The sequence below is a fragment of the Protopterus annectens genome, chromosome 6.part1, assembly GCF_019279795.1.
Source record: "Protopterus annectens isolate FY-2018-M chromosome 6.part1, PAN1.0, whole genome shotgun sequence".
NCBI lineage: Eukaryota > Metazoa > Chordata > Ceratodontiformes > Protopteridae > Protopterus > Protopterus annectens.
The window spans coordinates 337,973,157-338,000,933 of NC_056738.1; the positions used below are offsets into that span (position 1 = coordinate 337,973,157).

The window sequence follows — 27,777 nt, forward strand, 5'->3', positions numbered from 1 at the left end:
TGCTGTTTGTTCTGTTAAAAAAGAAAAAAACAAAAAAATCCTTGTTTCCCGCCTTTCCTGACCTAGAATAATCCCTAATACAGGCATTGCTGTATTCTGGACTTTAGAATAGTTCCTGTGTTGCCCACTTTCTTACTTGGATAGATGGAAGCTTCTTTGTTCACCAGTGGGAGTGGGGAGCTTTGAGCAGCCTATCTGTCCCTGGAGGAGTGACCTCATTACAAGAATCTTGTAGTTTATTGGCCGTTTTGGGCTAATTTCTAGCTCTTTTAAGTTCCCTGTATAAAAACCCGCTTTGGCACGGTTTTTCGCTTGTTCCTACTCAGCAACAGCTCCTCGTGGTCCTGCAGAGTGGTGCTAGCAGCAGAGAAACGAAAAGAATGACTGCTTCCAAGATGTAACTATATTTACTGATATTACCTGTGTGACCGTCTTTCCTCGCCGAAAAGCGAGTTTAATCTGCTCTTTTGCCTGTTTTAAGCTTTTTTTTGTGATTTCCAATATCTGCACTTTTAAAAGTTTGTTTCTTTGAATTTAACTGTTGAGGCTGCTCACTCAAGTGCGCTAGCCAGTGTAAAGATTTTACTGTACTTTTTCTGCTGTTTGTTATGTTAAAAAAGAAAAAAACAAAAAAATATCCTTGTTTCCCGCCTTTCCTGACCCAGAATAGTCCCTAATACACGCATTTCTGTATTCTGGACTTTAGAATATTTCCTGTGTTGCCCATTTCCTTACTTGGATAGAATGAAGCTTCTTTGTTCACCAGTGGGAGTGGGGAGCTTTGAGCAGCCTATCTGTCCCTGGAGGAGTGACCTCATTACAATAATCTTGTAGTTTATTGGTCGTTTTGGGCTAATTTCTAGCTCTTTTAAGTTCCCTGTATAAAAACCCGCTTTGGAGCGTTTTTTCGCTTGTTCCTACTCAGCAACAGCTCCTCGTGGTCCTGCAGAGTGGTGCTAGCAGCAGAGAAATGAAAAGAGTGATTGCTTCCAAGATTTAAGTATATTTTACTGCTATTACCTGTGCGACCATCTTTCCTCACTGAAAAGTGAGTTTAATCTGCTCTTTTGCCTGTTTTAAGCTTGTTTTTTGTGATTTACAATACCTGCACTTTTAAAAGTTTGTTTCTTTGAATTTAACTGTTGAGGCTGCTCACTCAAGTGTGCTAGCCTGTGTTAAGATTTTACTGTACTTCTTCTGCTGTTTGTTCTGTTATAAAAGAAAAGAACAAAAAAAATCCTTGTTTCCCGCCTCTCCTGACCTAGAATAGTCCCTAATACAGGCATTGCTGCATTCTGGACTTTAGAATAGTTCCTGTGTTGCCCATTTCCTTACTTGAATAAAAGGAAGCTTCTTTGTTAACCAGTGGGAGTGGGGAGCTTTGAGCAGCCTATCTGTCCCTGGAGGAGTGACCTCATTACAACAATCTTGTAGTTTATTGGCCATTTTGGGCTAATTTCTAGCTCTTTTAAGTTCCCTATATAAAAACCCGCTTTGGCACGGTTTTCTTGTTCCTACTCAGCAACAGCTCCTCGTGGTCCTGCAGAGTGGTGCTAGCAGCAGAGAAACAAAAAAAGTGACTGCTTCCAAGATTTAAGTATATTTTACTGCTATTACCTGTGCGACCGTCTTTCCTCGCTGAAAAGTGAGTTTAATCTGCTCTTTTGCCTGTCTTAAGCCTGTTTTTTGTGATTTCCAATACCTGCACTTTTAAAAGTTTGTTTCTTTGAATTTAACTGTTGAGGCTGCTCACTCAAGTGCGCTAGCCTGTGTTAAGGTTTTATTGTACTTTTTCTGCTGTTTGTTTTGTTAAAAAAGAAAAAAACAAAAAATATCCTTGTTTCCCACCTTTCCTGACCTAGAATAGTCCCTAATACAGGCATTGCTGTATTCTGGACTTTAGAATAGTTCCTGTGTTGCCCATTTCCTTACTTGAATAAAAGGAAGCTTCTTTGTTAACCAGTGGGAGTGGGGAGCTTTGAGCAGCCTATCTGTCCCTGGAGGAGTGACCTCATTACAACAATCTTGTAGTTTATTGGCCATTTTGGGCTAATTTCTAGCTCTTTTAAGTTCCCTATATAAAAACCCGCTTTGGCGTGGTTTTTCAATTGTTCCTACTCAGCAACAGCTCCTCGTGGTCCTGCAGAGTGGTGCTAGCAGCAGAGAAACAAAAAAAGTGACTGCTTCCAAGATTTAAGTATATTTTACTGCTATTACCTGTGCGACCGTCTTTCCTCACTGAAAAGTGAGTTTAATCTGCTCTTTTGCCTGTCTTAAGCCTGTTTTTTGTGATTTCCAATACCTGCACTTTTAAAAGTTTGTTTCTTTGAATTTAACTGTTGAGGCTGCTCACTCAAGTGCGCTAGCCTGTGTTAAGATTTTATTGTACTTTTTCTGCTGTTTGTTTTGTTAAAAAAGAAAAAAACAAAAAATATCCTTGTTTCCCACCTTTCCTGACCTAGAATAGTCCCTAATACAGGCATTGCTGTATTCTGGACTTTAGAATAGTTCCTGTGTTGCCCATTTCCTTACTTGGACAGAGAAGGAAGCTTCTTTGTTCAACAGTGGGAGTGGGGAGCTTTGAGCAGGCTATCTGTCCCTGGAGGAGTGACCTCATTACAAGACTCTTGTAGTTTATTGGCCGTTTTGGGCTAATTTCTAGCTCTTTTAAGTTCCCTGTATAAAAACCCACTTCGGTGTGGTTTTTCACTTGTTCCTATTCAGCAACAGCTCCTCGTGGTCCTGCAGAGTGGTGCTAGCAGCAGAGAAACGAAAAGAGTGACTGCTTCCAAGATTTAAGTATACTTTACTGCTATTACCTGTGCGACTGTCTTTCCTCGCCAAAAAGCGAGTTTAATCTGCTCTTTTACCTGTTTTAAGCTTATTTTTTGTGATTTCCAATACCTGCACTTTTAAAAGTTTGTTTGTTTGAATTTAAATGTTGAGGCTGCTCACTCAAGTGCGCTAGCCTGTGTTAAGATTTTACTGTACTTTTTTTGCTGTTTGTTCTGTTAAAAAAGAAAAAAAACAAAAAAAATCCTTGTTTCCCACCTTTCCTGACCTAGAATAATCCCTAATACAGGCATTGCTGTATTCTGGACTTTAGAATAGTTCCTGTGTTGCCCACTTTCTTACTTGGATAGAAGGAAGCTTCTTTGTTCACCAGTGGGAGTGGGGAGCTTTGAGCAGCCTATCTGTCCCTGGAGGAGTGACCTCATTACAAGAATCTTGTAGTTTATTGGCCGTTTTGGGCTAATTTCTAGCTCTTTTAAGTTCCCTGTATAAAAACCCGCTTTGGCACGGTTTTCGCTTGTTCCTACTTAGCAACAGCTCCTCGTGGTCCTGCAGAGTGGTGCTAGCAGCAGAGAAACGAAAAGAATGACTGCTTCCAAGATGTAACTATATTTACTGATATTACCTGTGTGACCGTCTTTCCTCGCCGAAAAGCGAGTTTAATCTGCTCTTTTGCCTGTTTTAAGCTTTTTTTTGTGATTTCCAATATCTGCACTTTTAAAAGTTTGTTTCTTTGAATTTAACTGTTGAGGCTGCTCACTCAAGTGCGCTAGCCAGTGTAAAGATTTTACTGTACTTTTTCTGCTGTTTGTTATGTTAAAAAAAAAAAAAAAAAAAAAATATCCTTGTTTCCCGCCTTTCCTGACCCAGAATAGTCCCTAATACACGCATTTCTGTATTCTGGGCTTTAGAATATTTCCTGTGTTGCCCATTTCCTTACTTGGATAGAATGAAGCTTCTTTGTTCACCAGTGGGAGTGGGGAGCTTTGAGCAGCCTATCTGTCCCTGGAGGAGTGACCTCATTACAATAATCTTGTAGTTTATTGGTCATTTTGGGCTAATTTCTAGCTCTTTTAAGTTCCCTGTATAAAAACCCGCTTTGGAGCGTTTTTTCGCTTGTTCCTACTCAGCAACAGCTCCTCGTGGTCCTGCAGAGTGGTGCTAGCAGCAGAGAAATGAAAAGAGTGATTGCTTCCAAGATTTAAGTATATTTTACTGCTATTACCTGTGCGACCGTCTTTCCTCACTGAAAAGCGAGTTTAATCTGCTCTTTTGCCTGTTTTAAGCTTGTTTTTTGTGATTTACAATACCTGCACTTTTAAAAGTTTGTTTCTTTGAATTTAACTGTTGAGGCTGCTCACTCAAGTGTGCTAGCCTGTGTTAAGATTTTACTGTACGTCTTCTGCTGTTTGTTCTGTTATAAAAGAAAAGAACAAAAAAAATATCCTTGTTTCCCGCCTCTCCTGACCTAGAATAGTCCCTAATACAGGCATTGCTGTATTCTGGACTTTAGAATAGTTCCTGTGTTGCCCATTTCCTTACTTGAATAAAAGGAAGCTTCTTTGTTAACCAGTGGGAGTGGGGAGCTTTGAGCAGCCGATCTGTCCCTGGAGGAGTGACCTCATTACAACAATCTTGTAGTTTATTGGCCATTTTGGGCTAATTTCTAGCTCTTTTAAGTTCCCTATATAAAAACTCGCTTTGGCGTGGTTTTTCAATTGTTCCTACTCAGCAACAGCTCCTCGTGGTCCTGCAGAGTGGTGCTAGCAGCAGAGAAACAAAAAAAGTGACTGCTTCCAAGATTTAAGTATATTTTACTGCTATTACCTGTGCGACCATCTTTCCTCGCTGAAAAGTGAGTTTAATCTGCTCTTTTGCCTGTCTTAAGCCTGTTTTTTGTGATTTCCAATACCTGCACTTTTAAAAGTTTGTTTCTTTGAATTTAACTGTTGAGGCTGCTCACTCAAGTGCGCTAGCCTGTGTTAAGATTTTATTGTACTTTTTCTGCTGTTTGTTTTGTTAAAAAAGAAAAAAACAAAAAATATCCTTGTTTCCCACCTTTCCTGACCTAGAATAGTCCCTAATACAGGCATTGCTGTATTCTGGACTTTAGAATAGTTCCTGTGTTGCCCATTTCCTTACTTGGATAGAAGGAAGCTTCTTTGTTCAACAGTGGGAGTGGGGAGCTTTGAGCAGGCTATCTGTCCCTGGAGGAGTGACCTCATTACAAGACTCTTGTAGTTTATTGGCCATTTTGGGCTAATTTCTAGCTCTTTTAAGTTCCCTGTATAAAAACCCACTTTGGCGTGGTTTTTCGCTTGTTCCTATTCAGCAACAGCTCCTCGTGGTCCTGCAGAGTGGTGCTAGCAGCAGAGAAACGAAAAGAGTGACTGCTTCCAAGATTTAAGTATACTTTACTGCTATTACCTGTGCGACTGTCTTTCCTCACCAAAAAGCGAGTTTAATCTGCTCTTTTACCTGTTTTAAGCTTGTTTTTTGTGATTTCCAATACCTGCACTTTTAAAAGTTTGTTTGTTTGAATTTAACTGTTGAGGCTGCTCACTCAAGTGCGCTAGCCTGTGTTAAGATTTTACTGTACTTTTTCTGCTGTTTGTTCTGTTAAAAAAGAAAAAAAAAAATATCCTTGTTTCCCGCCTTTCCTGACCTAGAATAATCCCTAATACAGGCATTGCTGTATTCTGGACTTTAGAATAGTTCCTGTGTTGCCCACTTTCTTACTTGGATAGAAGGAAGCTTCTTTGTTCACCAGTGGGAGTGGGGAGCTTTGAGCAGCCTATCTGTCCCTGGAGGAATGACCTCATTACAAGAATCTTGTAGTTTATTGGCCGTTTTGGGCTAATTTATAGCTCTTTTAAGTTCCCTGTATAAAAACCCGCTTTGGCACGGTTTTTCGCTTGTTCCTACTCAGCAACAGCTCCTCATGGTCCTGCAGAGTGGTGCTACCAGCAGAGAAACGAAAAGAATGACTGCTTCCAAGATGTAACTATATTTACTGATATTACCTGTGTGACCGTCTTTCCTCGCCGAAAAGCAAGTTTAATCTGCTCTTTTGCCTGTTTTCAGCTTTTTTTTGTGATTTCCAATATCTGCACTTTTAAAAGTTTGTTTCTTTGAATTTAACTGTTGAGGCTGCTCACTCAAGTGCGCTAGCCAGTGTAAAGATTTTACTGTACTTTTTCTGCTGTTTGTTATGTTAAAAAAGAAAAAAACAAAAAAAATCCTTGTTTCCCGCCTTTCCAGACCCAGAATAGTCCCTAATACACACATTTCTGTATTCTGGACTTTAGAATATTTCCTGTGTTGCCCATTTCCTTACTTGGATAGAATGAAGCTTCTTTGTTCACCAGTGGGAGTGGGGAGCTTTGAGCAGCCTATCTGTCCCTGGAGGAGTGACCTCATTACAATAATCTTGTAGTTTATTGGTCGTTTTGGGCTAATTTCTAGCTCTTTTAAGTTCCCTGTATAAAAACCCGCTTTGGAGCGTTTTTTTCGCTTGTTCCTACTCAGCAACAGCTCCTCGTGGTCCTGCAGAGTGATGCTAGCAGCAGAGAAATGAAAAGAGTGACTGCTTCCAAGATTTAAGTATATTTTACTGCTATTACCTGTGCGACCGTCTTTCCTCGCCAAAAAGCAAGTTTAATCTGCTCTTTTACCTGTTTTAAGCTTGTTTTTTTGTGATTTCCAATACCTGCACTTTTAAAAGTTTGTTTGTTTGAATTTAAATGTTGAGGCTGCTCACTCAAGTGCGCTAGCCTGTGTTAAGATTTTACTGTACTTTTTTTGCTGTTTGTTCTGTAAAAAAAGAAAAAAAAAACAAATCCTTGTTACCCGCCTTTCCTGACCTAGAATAGTCCCATATACAGGCAATGCTGTATTCTGGACTTTAGAATAGTTCCTGTGTTGCCCATTTTCTTACATGGATAGAAGGAAGCTTCTTTGTTCACCAGTGGGAGTGGGGAGCTTTGAGCAGCCTATCTGTCCCTGGAGGAGTGACCTCTTTACAAGAATCTTGTAGTTTATTGGCTGTTTTGGGCTAATTTCTAGCTCTTTTAAGTTCCATGTATGAAAACCCGCTTTGGCACGGTTTTTCGCTAGTTCCTACTCAGCAACAGCTCCTCGTGGTCCTGCAGAGTGGTGCTAGCAGCAGAGAAACGAAAAGAGTGACTGCTTCCAAGATGTAAGTATATTTACTGATATTACCTGTGTGACCATCTTTCCTCACCGAAAAGCGAGTTTAATCTGCTCTTTTGCCTGTTTTAAGCTTTTTTTTGTGATTTCCAATATCTGCACTTTTAAAAGTTTGTTTCTTTGAATTTAACTGTTGAGGCTGCTCACTCAAGTGAGCTAGCCAGTGTAAAGATTTTACTGTACTTTTTCTGCTGTTTGTTATGTTAAAAAAGAAAAAAACAAAAGAATATCCTTGTTTCCCTCCTTTCCTGACCCAGAATAGTCCCTAATACAGGCATTGCTGTATTCTGGACTTTAGAATATTTCCTGTATTGCCCATTTCCTTACTTGGATAGAATGAAGCTTCTTTCTTCACCAGTGGGAGTAGGGAGCTTTGAGCAGCCTATCTGTCCCCGGAGGAGTGACTTCATTACAATAATCTTGTAGTTTATTGGTCGTTTTGGGCTAATTTCTGGGTCTTTTAAGTTCCCTGTATAAAAACCCGCTTTGGCACGTTTTTTCGCTTGTTCCTACTCAGCAACAGCTCCTTGTGGTCCTGCAGAGTGGTGCTAGCAGCAGAGAAATGAAAAGAGTGATTGCTTCCAAGATTTAAGTATATTTTACTGCTATTACCTGTGCGACCGTCTTTCCTCGCCGAAAAAAGAGTTTAATCTGCTCTTTTGCCTGTTTTAAGCTTGTTTTTTGTGATTTACAATACCTGCACTTTTAAAAGTTTGTTTGTTTGAATTTAACTGTTGAGGCTGCTCACTCAAGTGTGCTAGCCTGTGTTAAGATTTTACTGTACTTTTTCTGCTGTTTGTTCTGTTAAAAAGGAACTAAACAAAAAATATCCTTGTTTCCTGCCTTTCCTGACCTAGAATAGTCCCTAATACAGGCACTGCTGTATTCTGGACTTTAGAATAGTTCCTGTGCTGCCCATTTCCTTACTTGGATAGAAGGAAGCTTCTTTGTTCACCAGTGGGAGTGGGGAGCTTTGAGCAGCCTATCTGTCCCTGGAGGAGTGACCTCAACACAAGAATCTTGAAGTTTATTGGCCGTTTTGGGCTAATTTCTAGCTCTTTTAAGTTCCCTGTATAAAAAACCGCTTTGGCACGTTTTTTGCTTGTTCCTACTCAGCAACAGCTCCTCATGGTCCTGCAGAGTGGTGCTAGCAGCAGAGAAATGAAAAGAGTGACTGCTTCCAAGATTTAAGTATATTTTACTGCTATTACCTGTGCGACCTTCTTTCCTCACCGAAAAGCAAGTTTAATCTGCTCTTTTGCCTGTTTTAAGCTTGTTTTTTGTGATTTCCAATACCTGCACTTTTAAAAGTTTGTTTGTTTGAATTGAACTGTTGAGGCTGCTCACTCAGGTGCGCTAGCCTGTGTTAAGATTTTACTGTACTTTTTCTACTGTTTGTTCATTTAAAAATAAAAAACAAAAGAAATCCTTGTTTCCCATCTTTCCTGACCTAGAATAGTCCCTAATACAGACATTGCTGTATTCTGGACTTTAGAATAGTTCCTGTGTTGCCCATTTCCTTACTTGGATAGAAGGAAGCTTCTTTGTTCAGCAGTGGGAGTGGGGAGCTTTGAGCAGCCTATCTGTCCCTGGAGGAGTGACCTCATTACAAGAATCTTGTAGTTTATTGGCTGTTTTGGGCTAATTTCTAGCTCTTTTAAGTTCCCTGTATAAAAACCCGCTTTGGCGCGGTTTTTCACTTGTTCCTACTCAGCAACGGCTCCTAGTGGTCCTGTAGAGTGGTGCTAGCAGCAGAGAAACGAAAAGAGTGACTGCTTCCAAGATTTAAGTATATTTTGCTGCTATTACCTGTGCAACCTTCTTTCCTCGCCGAAAAGCGAGTTTAATCTACTCTTTTGCCTGTTTTAAGCTTGTTTTTTCTGATTTCCCATACCTGTACTTTTAAAAGTTTGTTTCTTTGAATTTAACTGTTGAGGCTGCTCACTCAAGTGCGCTAGCCTGTGTTAAGATTTTACTGTACTTTTTCTGCTGTTTGTTCTGTTATAAAAGAAAAGAACAAAAAAATATCCTTGTTTCCCGCCTTTCCTGACCTAGAATAGTCCCTAATACAGGCATTGCAATATTCTGAACTTTAGAATAGTTCCTGTGTTGCCCATTTCCTTACTTGAATAAAAGGAAGCTACTTTGTTAACCAGTGGGAGTGGGGAGCTTTGAGCAGCCTATCTCTCCCTGGAGGAGTGACCTCAGCACAAGAATCTTGTAGTTTATTGGCCATTTTGGGCTAATTTCTAGCTCTTTTAAGTTCCCTGTGTAAAAACCCGCTTTTGCGCGGTTTTGCTCGATTTTTCGCATAGCGCAGCATTAGGCAGCGCCGCTTAACCAGGCTTAAACAATTCTCGGCTCCACAAAGTCTGCTCTTCACTTTTTCCCTTAGATCTGTTCTATTCTCTCAAGTAAAGACCCTATTCTCAACCTATAACCTAGCACTGCTCTTACAAGCAGTTATATCAGCACTAATAAACTAATAGCACTACCTCCTCATATACTCCCTTGGAGTACTCATCCCCTATTGGCCCTTTTTGTCAGCCATAAAGGAGTTACTTATACTATACCGGCATGTCCAAAGGTCAGTTGCTAGTTTCCTCTCCAGTCCAGCTGGTGAATCCGGGAATCATGAGGCAATGTTACAACTGCCTCATGTGCACAGACAACCCTCTCCTCCTCCCAACAAGTCCTAATATATGCGAGAGATGCAACCATATAGCCAAACTGGAGGCTAAGCTCTCTCAACGCAGTACTGGCACAGCCAGTCAGGAGGAGAAGGTAACCATACGCACCACAAATCCAGTCACACATAGATCTACCACATCATCAAACCAAACACATAAACACACTAAAACATACATGGAGGCTCTAAATACAAATCTGCCTAAGCAGCAGAGACCTCCAAAGCAGACATTCAAGCAACCTCTACCTCAAAACAAAAAAAGTGAAATACATACTTCACAAAATCAGTGTGCCAAACAGTCACAGCCCATAAGGCCAAACAACACACCTGATACACTTGTAATAGGTGACTCTATTGTCAGACACACTGACGCCCCACTCACCAGGTTGAACAAGGAGAAGGCCATGGTAAGCTGCCTGTTGGGCTCCAGGATCCGCCACATAACACAAGCACTCAGGTCACTCTAAAGCAAGTACAAATATAACTCTGTCATTGTCCATGCTGGTGTGAATGACCTGAGCCGTACCTCCCTGGACTACATGAAAAGAGACATAGAGGAGCTCTCAGATCATGTAACCCAGACAGGTATGACCCTAACCTTGAGTAGCATCTTACCCTCACCAAAAATTATGCCACAGTATAAAGAAAAAATGTTCAATTTTAACAACTGGCTAAAGTTCTGGTGTCATTCAAAGGGGATCCAGTGTCTGTCAGCCTGGGATGACATGCTCGACAAGCCACGTTGCTTCGCTAGGGACGGCTTGCATCTGTCACCTCTGGGCTTTTGGATACTGGCAAAGGCTCTTGCCACCCCACATAGTGCCTTTTTTAGGCAAGGCTCAAAAGACAAACCCACCACCATAGACAACACAAGGAAAAATAAACTAAGGGTAATGCTACTCAACGCCAGAAGTCTAAACCTCAAAATGCAAGCACTCGAAGCTCTCCTCAGCATGGAGAATATCGATGTCTGTGCAGTAACAGAGACCTGGTTCAAGGCTCCCGAGAGCACCCCAGCACTACCAGGTTATACCTCATACTATGCTTTTCGGCCCCAAAACTCGGACCGAACCACAAAAGGAGGGGGAGTATCCATATTCATCAAGGATACCCACACCTCCAGGTTAGTGGCACTGTGTGAAGCATCAGAAACCATTCATGTGCAACTAACAGTGGGCAAAACTGTCTTTCAGTTTGTAGCCTGCTACAGACTACCATCCCAGACTCTGGAACCTCACGTGGCTTTCCTGAGAACATTGGAGAATATGAAGGTCTCTCCAAATACCTTTATATTGGGTGACATCAACTACCCAAACATAGACTGGGAGCACTACTCAAGCCCCAGCAACCTAGCCCAGAGGTTCTTAGAATTTATAAACTCAAATGCTATGGAACAACTGGTCACCACTTCTACAAGAGGGGAAAACATACTGGGCCTGATCATCACAAACATGGAGACTCTATGCTCTGCACCAGAGATACACCCCTCATTGGTAAGATCAGAACACAAATTAATCTCGCTGGACATCCACATCCTGACCTCACCACCACCCCAGAAAATCTGTAAATGTAGGATTAGTCCTCATGGACACTCTATCTTGAGAATAATGTCTTTAACTCTTTGGGAAAGTTCTGGATTAGCTGCTGTTATGTGATGTTCCATGCAGTCAGTTGCAAGGTTTAGGTTTGGATGTATGATGCTGTAGTTGATCCACTTTCCATGCTAATGGGTGGAATGTCCTTGGGTCTATCTGTGGCATTCCCATTTCTTTGAGATGGTCTTGAAGATGTATATGTCTGCTAGAGTATTGTCTTTCCTGGTACAAATATTGCCTGTAACTGGATGTTGTAGCTGTGTGGTGTTGTCTGTCCTTATCATCAACTGTCCACAATCCGTAGTCTGGCAAATGGAACCAAGATTATGCATGATGCCATGAAGCTTGTTCAGTTTTGTTAGTGCCAAGAGAATGTCCTTGTTTGGGATGGTATCAGCCTTGACGGCAATGCTGAGAATTGATAGTGCTCTGATCCTGCAATGCCCAGCATGGGAAGAAGTTGCTGTAGGGTCAGCATTTTGAATTTTGGGACAATGATGTTTTCCTTTCTTGGAACTAGGAATAGTCTGGAATAGAACCCCTTTCCTTGCTCTCTAACTCCATTATCCTGTTTTTGAAAATCCACTTGTCTTTTGTTATGTAGTGCCAGTTCTTTGAAAATAAGGTTAACTTTCCGCCTAGAGGAGCTGGGTTGAACCTGCAAGAAATCTTTAACAGTTTGAACAGATTTTGCCTTTTTTTAGTTAACTGATCAAGCATAAACTCTTGGTATTGTATCATGTGAAACTGGCAGTTTAAAGCTCTAGCTGAGAGAGTAGCTGAAGTGTAGACCTTTTACCCCATCTGTCTAATGACTGGGACCCTGGGATATAGTTTCTGGGTCTGCAAGTGGAGCCTTGTAAAGGTGGTGATGAGTATCTGGCACCCTGTAAAATCTGTCTGGTTTGGCAAAGCATCATCCACCACAGAGAACAGGAGGTATAGCTAAGGGCCTGTGCTGTGGGAGGTGCAGAAAGGTCCTAAGTCTTTTCTGGAGTCTGAAAAATCCTGTTGCTGCCATTGGAACTGTAGAATTCTTCTGGTTTCTTCAGCATCAGAATCTTCGGCTGGTCAGTTATGTCTGATTCATCAGCAGAATCATCAGAGGACACTGGCGGGGCTGAGAGGCCCTGTCTGGGTGAGATTGAGATCCTCTAATTAAATTAAATCTTCTGCCAAAGTAAGCATTTGAGAACTAGAAGCCTGGATGTGGGGTTTAACAGGCACTGTTTTAGTAGTCTTGGCTGCCCTTAATGGACATGGCTGCTGGATGGTGTCTGATAAGTCAACCAAAAATTTCTGAGGTCGATTCAAGAGAAACAATTGTTATGACTGCAGATGCATCCATGAAGGACATCCACAGTAAAAAACTTCTCCAAGGCTAATTTCACACTTCTCAAAACCGAGGTGAATTCACTCAAAGCCCCCGGGCCAGTGGAAACTACGGCCCAAACTGCAGAATCCTTTATAAACGCATTCTATGGACATCTTCAGGAATGCATGGATCATGCAATCCCAAATAAAATCAAGACCCAATCCTCCAAAGGCAGGCATCTTTGTCTGGTGGACCACTGCCATAAATAAGCTATACAACAAAAGGAGGAAGCTACTGCAGGATAGAGCAAAATCCCTCAATAAGAAAGCATCACTGATCAGTACTAGCAAAAAACTATGGTCCCTCATAAAATCTTCCAAGGCCAGCTTCAAGAGAAAAATTGCACAAGACACTAAAGATAACCACAAGGCCTTCTTTAGTTATGTTAGAAACCTAGGTGGCAACTCCCAGATATGTTCGGAGTTAGTCCAAAATGACAAAAAATACAGTGAACCCACAGACATTGCCAACATCCTGGCGGATAGGTTCAGTGCAAACTCCCCCCCCCCCAAAAAGAGCAAATATCTATCCCAGCAGAGAGTTGTCTCCCTGTCATCTCAGATGCTCAGGTGGGAGCTGCCCTCTCCAAAGCAAAAAACACAGCATCAATGGGACCGGACGGTGTCCCGGCCTGCATCCTACAGTCTACAATCTCAGCCTTACTACAGGATATGTACCCAAGTAATGGCATACAGCAACAGTGGTCCCACTCTACAAAGGTGGAGCCTCAATGGACCCTGGAAACTATCGCCCCATAAGCCTGACTAGCCTGGTCTGCAAAGCTATGGAGCGGATCATCATGGAACTCATAAACAAAGACATTAGGGAATTACAGACACTAGAACCCACACAATTCGGCTTTGTTAAAGGCAGATCCTGCCTCTTGAACCTGGTAGACTTCTTCAAAACAGTCACCAAGGTCATAGATGAAGGGAAGGTAGTCCACACAGCCTACCTGGACCTCGCAAAAGCCTTCAACACCATTCCCCACTCTGGCATCATAGATAAGCTCTCCAGCCTAAATATTTACCCCTATGTCATAAGATGGGTTGCAAACCGGCTCAAGGACAGAACCCACATGGTCAGAATTGCAGGAGCCATGTCAGACTCTAAACCTGTTACAAGTGGCGTCCCACACGGCTCAGTCCTGGGGCCGCTCTTGTTCGGTATATATTTTTCAGAGGTACAGGCCAACACAGGAGGACTTTGGCTGACCAAGTTCGCAGATGACTGCAAACTGGGTGCCATAATAGACTCTCCAGCTGACAGGCATCCTCCAAAAGGGTCTCACAGAGATGGACAACTGGTGCCAAAGCCATGGCCTAAACCTAAATGCCAAGAAGTGTATAGTCATCCCCTTTGGGAAAAACAAAGTGCCCACAAACTACCACATAGGCGGTAATCCATTAAGTACGGAGGAAGTAATTAGGGACCTGGGAACCCAAGCTGATATGCAAAGAACAAGGCAGGAAACCACTGGATAAACACTTTATATAAGTAAAGCTTTCGGATACAATCCTTTTTCAATACCGAAAGCTTTACTTATATAAAGTGTTTATCCAGTGGTTTCCTGCCTTGTTCTTTGCATTTTGGTTCCTGGCGTTTATTTTCTTCAAACCCAAGCTGATAGTAATCTCTCCTTTGACAACCACGTTGCCAAAGTGGTTAGAAAGACCTTCTATATAGCCCACCTTATCATGAAAGGGTTCACATCTAGATCAAGGGAGGTCATTGTGCCCCTTTACTCATCCCTCATCAGACCCATAATTGAATACAATGCCCCGTTTGGGATGTACCTTACCCAACAGCTGCAGCAACTGGAAAGACCACAAAAGTACCTCACCAAGAATATCAAGAGTCTCAAACAGATGACCTGTGCTGCCAGGTTAAAGTAACTCCAGCTCTACTCAGTTGCATACCACCTGCTTAGAGGCAATCTGTGCCTGACGTATAAAGCCGTGTCCAACCCAGAATTAATGGACATGCTCCACCTCAAAAAATCCAAATCCACTAGAGCTACAAGCTCAAGGGACTTGAATCTCAACACAGAAATTAATAGGACATGCTGGAGATACAGATTTGTGACCCAGAGGCTCCCAGCACTCTGGAATAGAATCTCAGTCCATATCAGGCAGAGCCCCTCACTGACTCTATTCAAGAGAAATCTTGACGAGTGGATGGGAGATCATAGGTTCACCCCGGGGATCACTTTTGTGTCACTACTAGACAGAGGCACAGTAAACTAACCTAAAAAGGGCACAGTAAAACCCATTTTTAAGGGTTGGCGAAAGCCAGATACACTCTGGCTAGGCTGATAAATGCCCTAGGGCATATAGCCTAGTATCAACCTATGAACCTATATATATATATAAATATATATATATATATATATATATATATATATATATATATATATATATATATATATATATATATATATAGACACACAAACACCCACAAACATAAAAAATATTTGCATTAACACAGTCACATAATTTCATATACTGTAGATATTAGCTTAGTAATTACTCGTACTACAGTCAGACAATTAAAACAAATATTTTGTTTGTATAGGCCACAAACTGATAATATGATAATTGTATAAGACAAAGTAAACGCTTGAATTCAACTGCTGCGCTATCTTCCCTGTAACAATGTTGCACACAGAGGAAACGCGGTGCAGTCTCCAATATACTAGATTTTATTACTATTACAACTTTATAATACAAATAAATATTGATGAATAAAAATGTCCAGAAGTTTAAAAGAAAATTAAAGCACAAATGAGTTAAGCGTTTTCACCTACTCAATGTAGGCTTCTTCAGAACTGTGCTCTTTCATTACTGTTGCATTTAAATAACTTTTTGGCACCATTTTCTATATACAGCCCTTAAAGTTATACTGTTCTATTTAATAATTTGTGCGAATAACAATGAAAATAAAAACTGAAACTTCATTAAATTGCCTAAATCTTTATTATAAAATATACTACAGTGATAATATTAAAATAATATATAAAAATATATAAATATATAAAATATACTAAAAATGTTTAGTAATACTCTAAAAACATTCTCTAAAGAAATATATATATGATCCCATGTTAAATTACTGCAGCAGCGCTAACCCTTCACCTTATGGGTATATCTAACAATACTATTTCTTACTTTTTCTGTGTAATATGACTTCTACACATTTTCCTAACTATAACATCTCCACTGATATTAATGTTACACTTCAATCAGTTTCTTAATTCCCTTTTAATAAGTATAGGTTTTAAAGATATATTATCATTCAAACCTGGTTGGTTGATGCATCCGTATATAGTTGCCACCACACCTCTTTATAACTTAATATGTCCTTTCTATTACCTCCCCTAGGGTTATGTTTAATTTGTTCCAATATTGCAAATTTAAATTTGTGTTCTTCCCCAAACTTCTCAATATGTCCGTATAAGGCATTGTTGCTGTCTTTCTTCCTTATACTGTACAAGTGGTCATAAATTCTCTTTTTGAAAGCTCTCTCAGTTTTTCCTATGTAATATCCAGTACATATTCCACATTTAGCCATGTATATCACAAAACTGGTATTACAATTCCCCAATTTAAACTTGATTTTAGTTTTATTAATATTTTCCAGTGATATCTCACAATCCTCCATAATGACTCCACACTGATTACAATTGCCACATTTAGTAGTTGCTCTTACAGAAGTATCACTAATTCTGCTCTGATTCCCTGTTGTTCCTTTCTCCAATAACCTCTTTAGATTATATCCCATTTTATATACAAATTGTGGTTTTTCTCCTAAATATTTAGCCAAATTCTCATCCACCATAAATATCTTCCAATATGTTTCCATGATCTTCTTAATTTGATGTACATAAGGAGTATATTCCAAAACACATGTACGTTGGTATCTCTCTATACTCTTGGATGAATCTGTGTCTGTATGTAATCCACTAATTTGTTTTGAACTTTCTAATAGTGGCACATATTTTTCACCCCATTGTTGGATGACATATTGTTTAACATCCCTCATCATCTTTTTGTCACATTTCCTTTCCTCAAATAATTCTGTTACATAATCCATTTCCTTTATCATTTCCTCTTGTCTTTAAGTCATCCGGGCTACCCTTATGCATTGTCCTTTATATATGTTATATAATACTTTTTTAGGGTGATTGCTTGTGTATTGTAGATAATCATTGGAAAAAGTATTTTTCCAAAAATATTAAAAATTATTATATTTTAAAACACAACCAATCAATTATCTTAATTGTTGTCTTCTATGATTTAAAACACTATAAACAGAAGTTGATTCATTTAATCCTGGTGCTTCACAAATAAGCAATCTGAATGTGCAAACCTTGGGACTATGAATACCACCCTTGATTTGTTCCCAACCAGAATTAATTCTTGGTGATTTCAACTACCCAGACATTAATTCCAAATTGTTGAATACTTCACCACTCCGAGAACAAAGATGTATAGCTACAGTAATTTAAAAGGCCTAGCTGAAATTGAATCCTCTAGCAATTGGAGTAATGCAAGAATGCAATACTGGACTTAATAATTACTAAATGTAAAATGTAGGTATTTAATTCTAATGTAGATGATTGCCTTGTTACATCTGACCATAATGCCTTCATTTTTTAAACAAAAGCTATTACAGATGACAGAATTACTAAAATCTGAGTCAATAAAGCCTTATCAATTGCTAAAATAATGGACAATTTGCTGTCCATTGTTTGGTTAAACTCTACATGTTCAAAAGGACATGCTCATGGATGGAATCTAAGAACTTTAAAAGTCTGTTTTAGAAACATTTAGTATAACAAAAAAAATGATGACATCTCATCCTAAAGTACCTGTATGGTGGAAAAGCTACACTGTACATTGTGCTAAGAGAAGAGCTGTTACTTTCTATAAGAAATATCCAGTATGATATAAGAAAACAAAATGTTATAAAATTTGGAAAAAATTTCAAGGGGCAATGTCAGATTCTAAAGCAGAAGTATGAGAAAGAAAATAGAAGGCATATTATAAATATATTAATTCTCACAAAAAATGCAATCAGCTTGTAGACCCTTTAATGGTGAACAATGATTTTTATATATATATATATATATATATATATATATATATATATATATATATATATATATATATGTGTGTGTGTGTGTGTGTGTGTGTTTATATGAACCAGGCAATATGAATGAGGCAGTTAATTACTACTACACCTCTGTAGATTAATTTACACAACATGCTGAACTGTCAACTTATTTTGAGAAATGTGAAATGAAAGAGACAATTTAAGATTAGTAAAATATATTGTCCTTAAATTGTACATTTAACAACCTACTAAAAATATTATGTACCATCAGTAAGAAAGACACTGATTGTGATTCCCATCTATAAAAGTGGTGACATGTTGGCTTGTTACTACAGACCTACCAGTTCAGTATCTGTTCTGAGGAAGTGTTTTGAAAGACATCTGCTAAACTAAATTATTAAAAAAATAAATAAATAAATAAAGCAAAACTAGAGATTTTTCCCAGCATGGATTTAGAAAAGGATACTCATCTCTAACACATTTGATGGAGTTTTATGATCATGTGACTATGGCCAAAGTTCTAGGATTAACGATTACTATAGTATATTTGGATCTTGCCAAAGCATTCCATATGCTACAATGAGTGGCTATTGTATTGATATTAAACTCTTTCAGCACTCACTCTGCTTGCCAAATCATATACAAATGGTCATGATTTTAGATTCTGTACCTAGGGACAGGAATTCTGAAAATGGGGGTACCTCAAGGGTCAGTGTTGGGACCAATTTTATTTAACTTGTTATTCTCTACATTCGCTATGCTACCTCATGCTTAGCTAGACAAATATGTTATTAAAGGAGTCTTCTTACCCCCAGGGTGGGTGTATGAGGGTCTTCACTCCCCCTAAAAATACTGCTTTTTGTCGTTTTATGCTACAGTGGAAGCAGTTTTTCATGAATATTGAGTAGATGTTTAGCTATATAGCCATAATTTCAAATAAGCTCTAAGGCATGAAAAAAGGAAAACTGAAATCTGCTTAGAAGTGAGAATTACAGAAGGAATATGTTAATGTGTCTTTGCATAAGGACATGTGGAATGTTTGCAGTTAAGTGAAGATAATGACAGAGTACACACAAATCATTTTATTTACTATTTCCCTTTTCAGCTCATTGTTTAGATTCAAGAAGGGCAGACAGCATGACATTTTCGGATAAACAAAACAGCTGGGAATGCATTGAGATCACAGTTTTATTTTTTTTCTAGATTGTTTAGCAGAATAATTTAAGGGTCATTAATAAAACAGCAGAATGCATGCATATGATAAGGATCAGAAGGTGGCAGGGTGCATAACTGCAATAATTTCATATCTATCAACTCTCCACCAGTTCTTTATGTTTTAAACAAGAAACATCTTTATTAAATTATCATGTATTACATAGGCAATGTTACATTTACATATATGAAAATAAACCATAGCGACACAATCTCAGTTGCAAATATTATACATTCCAAACTGTGCTGACACAACTGTAGATGCAAACATTATACATCACTTTTAACATATCCAGTCATTATTAGCCAGCCATTACAATGCTCATTCAAATCCTGCCTTCTTTTAAACCTCATTCCTCCTCTGCATATACTGATACCCCATTTCCCATTTTTTCCTGTGTAATTAGCTCCTACTGTTTCCTTACGATCCAAGTTCCAGTTGTTTTATCTCTATTACCATCTTCGCTACTTCTAGTAAAGTTGGTTTAGACTTTGATATCCATTTTCCAGTAATTGCTTTTCTGGCAGCCATCATAATTAGACTCGGCAATGTCTTCTATGTCTAGGCAATTCTGATTCTGTATCTTAGCTCAAAAAATAATTTCCCTAGTTACTCCAATTTGTTCACCCAGCATCTCTGACAGAGGCTCCCAGCTCATTACACTTCCAGAAAATATGTTCCAACTTACCTCTTTCTTTCCCATCACACCTCCAATATTTTCTGTCTACCTGAGGAAAAATTCTTTGAAATCTGCTTGAGGTATAAAAATACCTATGTAAACACTTCCAGGTAAATATCGTAAATCTTCTAGATTTTGTTGCATATTTGTGAACATACATATATTGCCCCACTGCTTTTTTGTGAATTGCTTATCTAATCTCTCTTTCCAATCCTTCCTAACCTCCCGTGATTGGATTCTTATAGTTGTCATGCAATATTTTATATGCTCTACTAATTATTCCTTTCTTAATGGTAACTTCTGTTCTAGATTCTATTAAAACTCTATCAGTGCTGGTCTTTTATTTTTGACCCCCCCCATTTCTACCTCTTTGCCTATACTTTGATATCAAACCTTGATATGGAAGGCAAACTCTAACCTAAGTCCAAATAAGTTCTTGGCATCTTCCCATTCTATTACCTTTCCCTTTCTAGTTATTTGCTCTCAATTCCTTAGTTGCTTTGCCATCTTTCTCCAATATATTCCCACCCCTTCTGCCTACTATCTGTATCCCTAATTGCAGACATCCCTATTGGCAGAATCTCCTTTCTCCATTCCATTGTTGGCTTAGTTCTCAGAAGGCCTTCTGCTACTTTATGGATATAATATTATATATTATTATTATTGTCAATCTCCTTAAAGGTCTGCATCCTAAATTCTAGTCTTTCCCTGTTACTTGAGCTTCCCCCCATTTCATCGCCATCTCCTTCCACTTTGAATTATAGTTTTCTGCTTGTGCTACGTATAGGAGCCTTAGCTGTGTTGCTCTGAAATACTCCTTCTACTCAGGCAATCCCAATCCGATTGGAAGAATAAGCTTTTCTCACTTGACTCTTGTCGTCCTCCCTTCTCAGATAAAATCCTTCAGCTCTTTATTAATTGCTATCCACGACTTCTCCTCTTTTTGATAAAAATATGCCTGACCAGTGTATACGACTAAAGGAACTAAAAACATTTTAACTGCTTGTGCAAACAGAGATAGCGTTTCTTGACTACCATACTAATTATATCCTTGAATTTCTGAGTCCCTTATTTGTCAGTGGTTCTAAATATAATGCAAATAACAAAGGGGAGAGAGGAGACCCTTGCCTGCTTCCTCTGCTCAAGCAGAGATTATCACAGAGGACCCCACCCACTTTAATGTTATGTCAAGAATCTAAATGGCAATGCTCAGATCTGCTCTGAGCTACAATAGAACGGCATTAAATATAATGATCCCAAGTATACTGCCAATATCCAGGCAGATCGATTTAGTGCCAACCTAACGTCATGGAGGAGGCGACAGCAACCGACGCAGAAATCCCAAAACTCTTGTATTCGGGCCGACTGAGGGCTACCTGCAGGCAGATAACCCAAGTGTGATGACTGCAACAGTGAAACATGAAGAACATCCTGACTGACTTCTTCGAATCAGTCTCCAGAGCTGTGGACGAGGGTAAGGCAGTCTACACAGCCTAACTGGACCTCACCAAGTCCCTTGACACCATCCCCCACTCTGGAATCATAGATAAACTTACCAAGCTGGGCATAAATTCCTACGTCACTCGATGGGTTGCCAACTGGCTTACTGACAGAACCCAGACTGTAAAAGTAGCTGACTCCAAATCCATCTCCAGACAAGTGACAAGTGGAGTACCTCAGGGTTCAGTCCTGGGACCGCTCTTGTTTGGCATCTACTTCTCTGAAGTACAGGCCAACACTAAGGGACTCTGGCTAACAAAATTCTCAGATGACTGCAAACTGGGAGCCATTACTGAATCCCCAATTGATGTGGATATTCTACAAAAGGGCCTTACAGAAACAGATGCTTGGTGCCAGAGCCATGGACTCAAGTTTAATACCAAGAAATGTATAGTTATCCCCTTTGGAAAAAAAACAGTACCCATGAATTACCACATAGGTGGCAGTACACTACACACCGAAAGTGTGATGAGAGACTTAGGGACACAGGTAGACAGTGGTCTCATCTTCGATAACCACATCGCCACAACAGTCAGAAAATCCTTCTATGTGGCACACCTCATCATTAAGGGCTTTTTATCGAGAAAAAAGTAGGTCATTCTGCCACTGTACTCATCCCTCATTAGACCCATTGTAGAGTATAATGCCCCATTTGGTATGTATCTCTCAAGACATCTGTAACAGCTGGAAAGGCCGCAGAAATACCTCACTAAAAGAATCACAGGCCTAAAGCAGATGCCCTATGCTGACCATCTAAAAACATTCCAGCAATACTCTGTAGCATATCGTCTACTCAGACTCACTCTATGCTTAACATACAAGGCCATGTTAAACCCTTAGCTGTTGGACATGCTCCACTTAAAGAAATCCCAATCGCTCAGAGCCACACGCTCCAGGGATCTAAACATTGTCATCACAATGAAAAAAACATGGTGGAGGGATAGGTTCCTGACCCAGAGACTCCCCAAACTCTGGAATAGACTGCCCATACATGTCAAGCAGAGTGCCTCCTTGGCCCTCATCAAAAGGAACCTTTGACGATTGGATGGGAGATAAGAAATTCACGCCGTGGATTACATCAGTCGCCCTGCTAGACAGGGGTCCAGGGAAGTAAATATTGTGGGAAGAAATATCCAGGGAATTGTTATGACTAGGCTTGTATAGGCCCTAGGGCCGATAGCCTAGTACCAGCCCATGAACATATGAACCTCTGATTGCTCCTATATCCTCCTAATCAACCTTATAATTTTATCAGGGAATGTAAATGCTTCCATTGCTCTGCCCATAAAATCCCAGATTAATCTGTCAAATGCTTTCTCCACATCAAGACCCACCAGCAACAGTGGTATTTTCTTACATTCTGCTTCCCTCTGGATCATTATAGCTCCATTTCTGTTGTCAATTTTTTGCCTCCCCTCCACAAAACCATATTGATTCATATCTATCAATTTTGGCATCACTTTTGCCATTCTTTTAGGCATTACAGACATAAACACATTATAATCATGATTTAGCATTGAAATGGGCTGTATAAAGCTGGATGTGATGGATCTTTACCATGTACTATCAGTTTTTCCCCCCTAGCTTCCAAACTTCCACAGGAATACCACCTATTCCTTGGGACTTTCCTGTAGATTGGTTATACATCTCCATTTTTATCTCATCTCCTTAATAATATCATAACTGTTAGTAACTGAGCTTCCTCCCCCTCTAGCCTTGGCATGTTTAATTCTTCTATAAACATTTTCATTTGTACCTTGTCTTGATTTCCCAATATCTCTGCTTTATATAGACTTTCATAGAATTTCCAAAATATTTCTAACACTTCTACAGGATCCCTTGTTATCTTCCTTGTTATAGGCTCCCTAAGCATGGTAATAGCCCTTTCTACTTTCTGTTGCCTGAGTCATTGTGTGAATTTTTTTTTGTGCTCTAGTTATCAAAAAACAGTTGCTTAATAGCAATCTTTCTAAACTTGTGCATATTATCAAGGTAATCCCTTATTTTCTGTTTAGCATTCTGCAGTTGCTCCTCTTCTTGTTCTGTGAGATTCATCCTATTTTGCAATACTTTAATATAGGTCATTTCCTTTAAACAATTCTTGTTACTTCTTAACCATATCTCCCTTTAATTTCCACTTCATATTTAAATTCCACTTTAATTTTATCCTACTCACTACCAATCATTAGCAGACCGGAGTTCCGCTGTGGCGACTCCTAACCGGGAAAAGCCGAAAGACACAACAACATTGGTGTATGGTCTGAAATGGTTATTTGGTCCGTATCAAGGCCTTCAATTAAATGCACATGTTCCTGTAAAATGTAAATTCTGTCTAGCCTAACCCAGTTTTTGTATCTTGGGGAACAGTATGTAAATTCACTTTGAATTCCTAGTATTGAATTCAGATTATCCATACCAAATATTTTCATACATTTCTTTAAAAATCTACCCTCTTTTGTTATATTTCCCTTTCTTGGCACCTCAGACACATTTTCACTGTCGCAAATCAAATTCCAATCTCCATCTATAAATAATATTCCTTGTTGAAAGTTGATTATTTCTCCCAGAATTTTCTTTACCACCATTGCAGCAGTTTTCAGTGGAATACAAATACATGTCAGTGTAATCTTCCTCCCTTGCCAGTAACCCCTTAGTACTACAAATCTATCATTATTGTTTTTTTTTTTTCATGTTCTATTACTACTGGAGCTCCTCTTGCAATTAAAATAAGTACATCACTTATCCTTTGGCCCAGATATTCTGCTGAATAACCATCCTGAAAAATCTTTATCAAATTTACGTTTAGTTTCTTTCCAAGTGTGTCTCCTGTAGCATAGCTATTTGCACTCTAAATTTTTTGATATAGGTCACTTCTCTTTCTTTTTTGTATTTAGATGTGAAACCATTAACGTTTAACAACATTATAGAAAGAATCACATTCTTGAGGGATTATTATTCTCACCTTTTATGTATAACAGCTTTTTTTGTTGAATGTCTACTTCCAGCTTTTGTGTTACATGCATACACTGTTTGGTAGGTTAATCTTTTATGCAATTGTTTCTTGTCATCTCTATTTCAGCCTATGTCACATCTTGCAGAACTTTTTTTGTTTTATTGAAAACCCTCAGATAAAAATACATACACACAACCAATACCCCCAAAACCTACTAACTTAATACTAACACACAAAACTATGTATATCTTCAAATAGTGAAGTTTAACCCCCGATAGCAACAAAATTTCCAAACTGACAGCCATACGCACAGACTCGAGCTAAACAGAAAGAAATATTACCCATGCTAAGATGCATGTTATAGCCTGTGCTTCTATTAAATGCTGTCTAGTTTTACCTTATCTTTATTGCTCTCCCAGCTGGGAAAACACTTGAATGCTTTCAAAAATATTTTCTCCCAGCCATTTCTCTTTATCAGATTGCCTGCTAGTGACATGCGAACTAGACATAGGAATGCCTACTAGAAAAACTTATAATTTTCAATGTTCTTTTTCATTTACCTGCTTTCTGTTAAAACGTGTTACTATATAAAGCTAATGGCCTTAACCCAACCATTTCCCTATGCAAGAAAAAAGCACACTAATTTTTCTTTTGTCATGCTCTTTTTTTTTACACTGTAGTGGCTACATTTCTTAAAACTGAAGAAGGAGAAATAGAGAAGGGAGAAAGAAAGAATAAACAGAAGCACCTATTTACATTAGTATCACCATTACACTTATAAATAACTGAAAAAAAACTTTACTTTATAACATGTAGTGAAAATAATGCACTACATAAGTAATAGTTTTCAGAAAATGTTTTGTTTTACTTACAGTTAACTCTCTTCCTCCTCTTCCCCTCACCTGAGTATTTTTCCAAACATTAATGACATGAAGTAGGGCATGTGCTTTAGAGTCCCCAACAAGTTTAACCAAGAACCCCACAGTTGTCAATTTCCAAGTTACTGATTTTAGTCTCCAAACATTAATGACATGAAGTAGGGCTTATGCTTTAAAGTCCCATGCAAGTTTAACAAAGTCCAAGAAAGTCCAATATTTCCAGATTTTCTTGTGTTATTCCTGTTCATCTCCGTCTCTCTTCATCTCCAGTGCACTATTAATTCTTCCAGTCAACTCCCATGCTTTTTCCCTCTCACAAGCATTTTCCATTGAAATACTGGGAAAGGTTTCACTGGCATAGTCTCTCTGTGATATTTATTGCCAGATGAACAAGAAGCAGAATCTCCTTTTGTTTCACAGCTCGCTTTTTGTTGGACAAACTTTTGTATTTCTTCCTTAGTATGTATTTCATTAAAAAATGTTTTTGTTCCTCCAGGGAAAATATTTTGAAGAAAGCTAGGTACAGTAGTTTAAATCTTATGCCTGCTTCTCGACATTCTCTATATAATGGAATAAACGTATTCCTCTTCTGCCTAGTGTGCAATGTTCTCCACAAACATTCTGTCTCCCACTTTTAGTACATTGTCCTTCTGCCACAGTTCTGTTAGAATCAACTCCTTCTGCTGGTAAGATTGCATTTTAGTATTAAAGGTCTACATTGTTTTCTCATAGCCAGTTTGGAACATACACACAATGTGCCCTTTCAATTAACAATTTGAGTCCAGCTGCTTATTTGTGCTTTCATAAAATGAATAGTCTATTCATTCCAGCTTCTCAGGTACAGCAGAAAATCTCAGGTTTTCTCTATATGCTCTGTCCTCTAAATCTATTGTTTTTTGAAACATTTCTTCTTGTGCAGTCTCATATTCAGCCAGCCTTTTCTTCATTTCAACCTCTGAGTTTTGCAGTTTTATCATCTCATCTGAGTATCTGTTAAAAGCTTCTTCCATTTTTCCAGCCTTTTATTGTTTGAGCTGATATACTCCATCAGTGTTTCATTTATTTTAGTCAGGCCTGTATGCAATTGCTTTATACTTTCCTCAAGGTTACTGGAAGTCATGTCTGGAGCTTGTACTTCTTTTTGTTGAACAGCTACAGTACTTTTCCTAGTCAGTGTTTTTTCATCACCTTTCGTAGTTGATTTTCCTTCAGGTCCTCTGTATTCCTTTTTTCCTGGCATCCAGGCAGCACAATTATTAGTGAGTTACTGAAATTTACTCAGAAATCCAGGTCCACTGGCTTTCTCTGCTAAGTTTCTGTTTTCACACATGGAAAGCCAGAATTAGGCTGAAACTCAACATGCAGCCATCTTGGAAGTCCCAACTCTGCACCAGTTCTGATATAAAACATTCTCTATTTAATTAACTCCATCTCTGAATAACAGTGAATAAATCATTTTAATAGCTCCATTAATTACCACAGCATCATTATTTAACAATTTCAAACAAGTCATAGTGTAAGAGAAACATATGGTGAAAGATGTAATCTTACCTTGGTTATAAGACCCACGCTTGGTCCCTGAAAAACATAAAAGAAAATATGGACAAAACAAAAGAAATACACAATATGCAAAGTAGAATTAAAAATAAAGATACCAAAAAAAAAATATATATGCGTCTTTAACATTATGATACCATGCTGTTTAAGAGATGTATTGATACAGGTCATAACCTGTACCAAATGACCTTAAACTTATTGGTTAAAAGACCTACTTAAAAAACAGATATAGAGGCTCATAGTACCTCTTTTGTAATATTATGAAATGGTGACAAAAGCATGCATGCCTCCAAAACAATAACTAATGTGTTGCACTATACTGCTGATAACTGCATGAATTAGGCTATTTTAACAAATAAGTATTAATAATTGAACAGGAAGAAAGGTACCTGATGCCAAGTCCTTCATCCGGCTAGAAAAAAAAAAACAGTTAAAGTGCATTAGTTGTCTTTCCTGACATCTTTGTTTTACACTCAATTTAATTTCCTTTTATGCTCTACTTGCTGAAATTACAATTTGTTGAGAGAAATAAAGATTATAGTTTTTAATGTTTTATCTTCCATTATTCATTCATTTATTTAGTTTTCTATATGGCCACACCCACATCATAATGTCTTGCAAAACTTTAGGCAGTGATTTTCATACACCAGTAAAGTATGCAGAGTAATAATAATAATAATAATAATAACAAAAATAATAAATTAAGTTGATTATTTAGAAGAGCAGGCTTTCTTATGTTTTGTTTTCAGTACTGCATCATCACATATCACTTTTCACCTGCATCATCTCGCTGATGTCCTCCCAAGCTGCAGTCAGCACAGAACTATAATCAACTGAAAACTAATTTAGGCAGTGAAATACTGTGGGTTCACCTCTTCTTAACACAGGGGCAACCATCTTAACAAAATAAAAGACAAAACAGCATGCCTTTGCATTAAAGCCTAAACAAAATGGCAATATACAAAGTGTGTGTGTGTGTGTGAGTGTGTGTGTGTGTGTGGGGGTGGTTATTACAAACTCCATGGGATTCTCAGCAATATTTATTCCACAGAGACCATCAATACTTGTTAATAAATATGACAGGGGATCATGTTATAAAAACTGATACTGAATTCAAACCTTTGTATCCATGAAGTGCCTTCACTTTACAATGGGGTCTATATTACATTATCGAAGTTTCTGAACTTCGAACACCATATGGTCGACGCCATATGATTGAAG

General features: G+C 38.7%; 1 protein-coding gene across 1 annotated transcript in view; it reads right to left on the reverse strand.

Moving 5' to 3' along the window:
- The window catches only part of EML3 (EMAP like 3), a gene marked incomplete in the record, with an annotated part of 1,888,117 nt that overhangs the window by 821,378 nt on the left and 1,038,962 nt on the right, over positions 1 to 27,777 (reverse strand). The window contains 2 exon segments of the mRNA XM_044075756.1: positions 26,551 to 26,577; positions 26,946 to 26,968. Coding sequence (XP_043931691.1) covers positions 26,551 to 26,577; positions 26,946 to 26,968 — 50 coding nt within the window.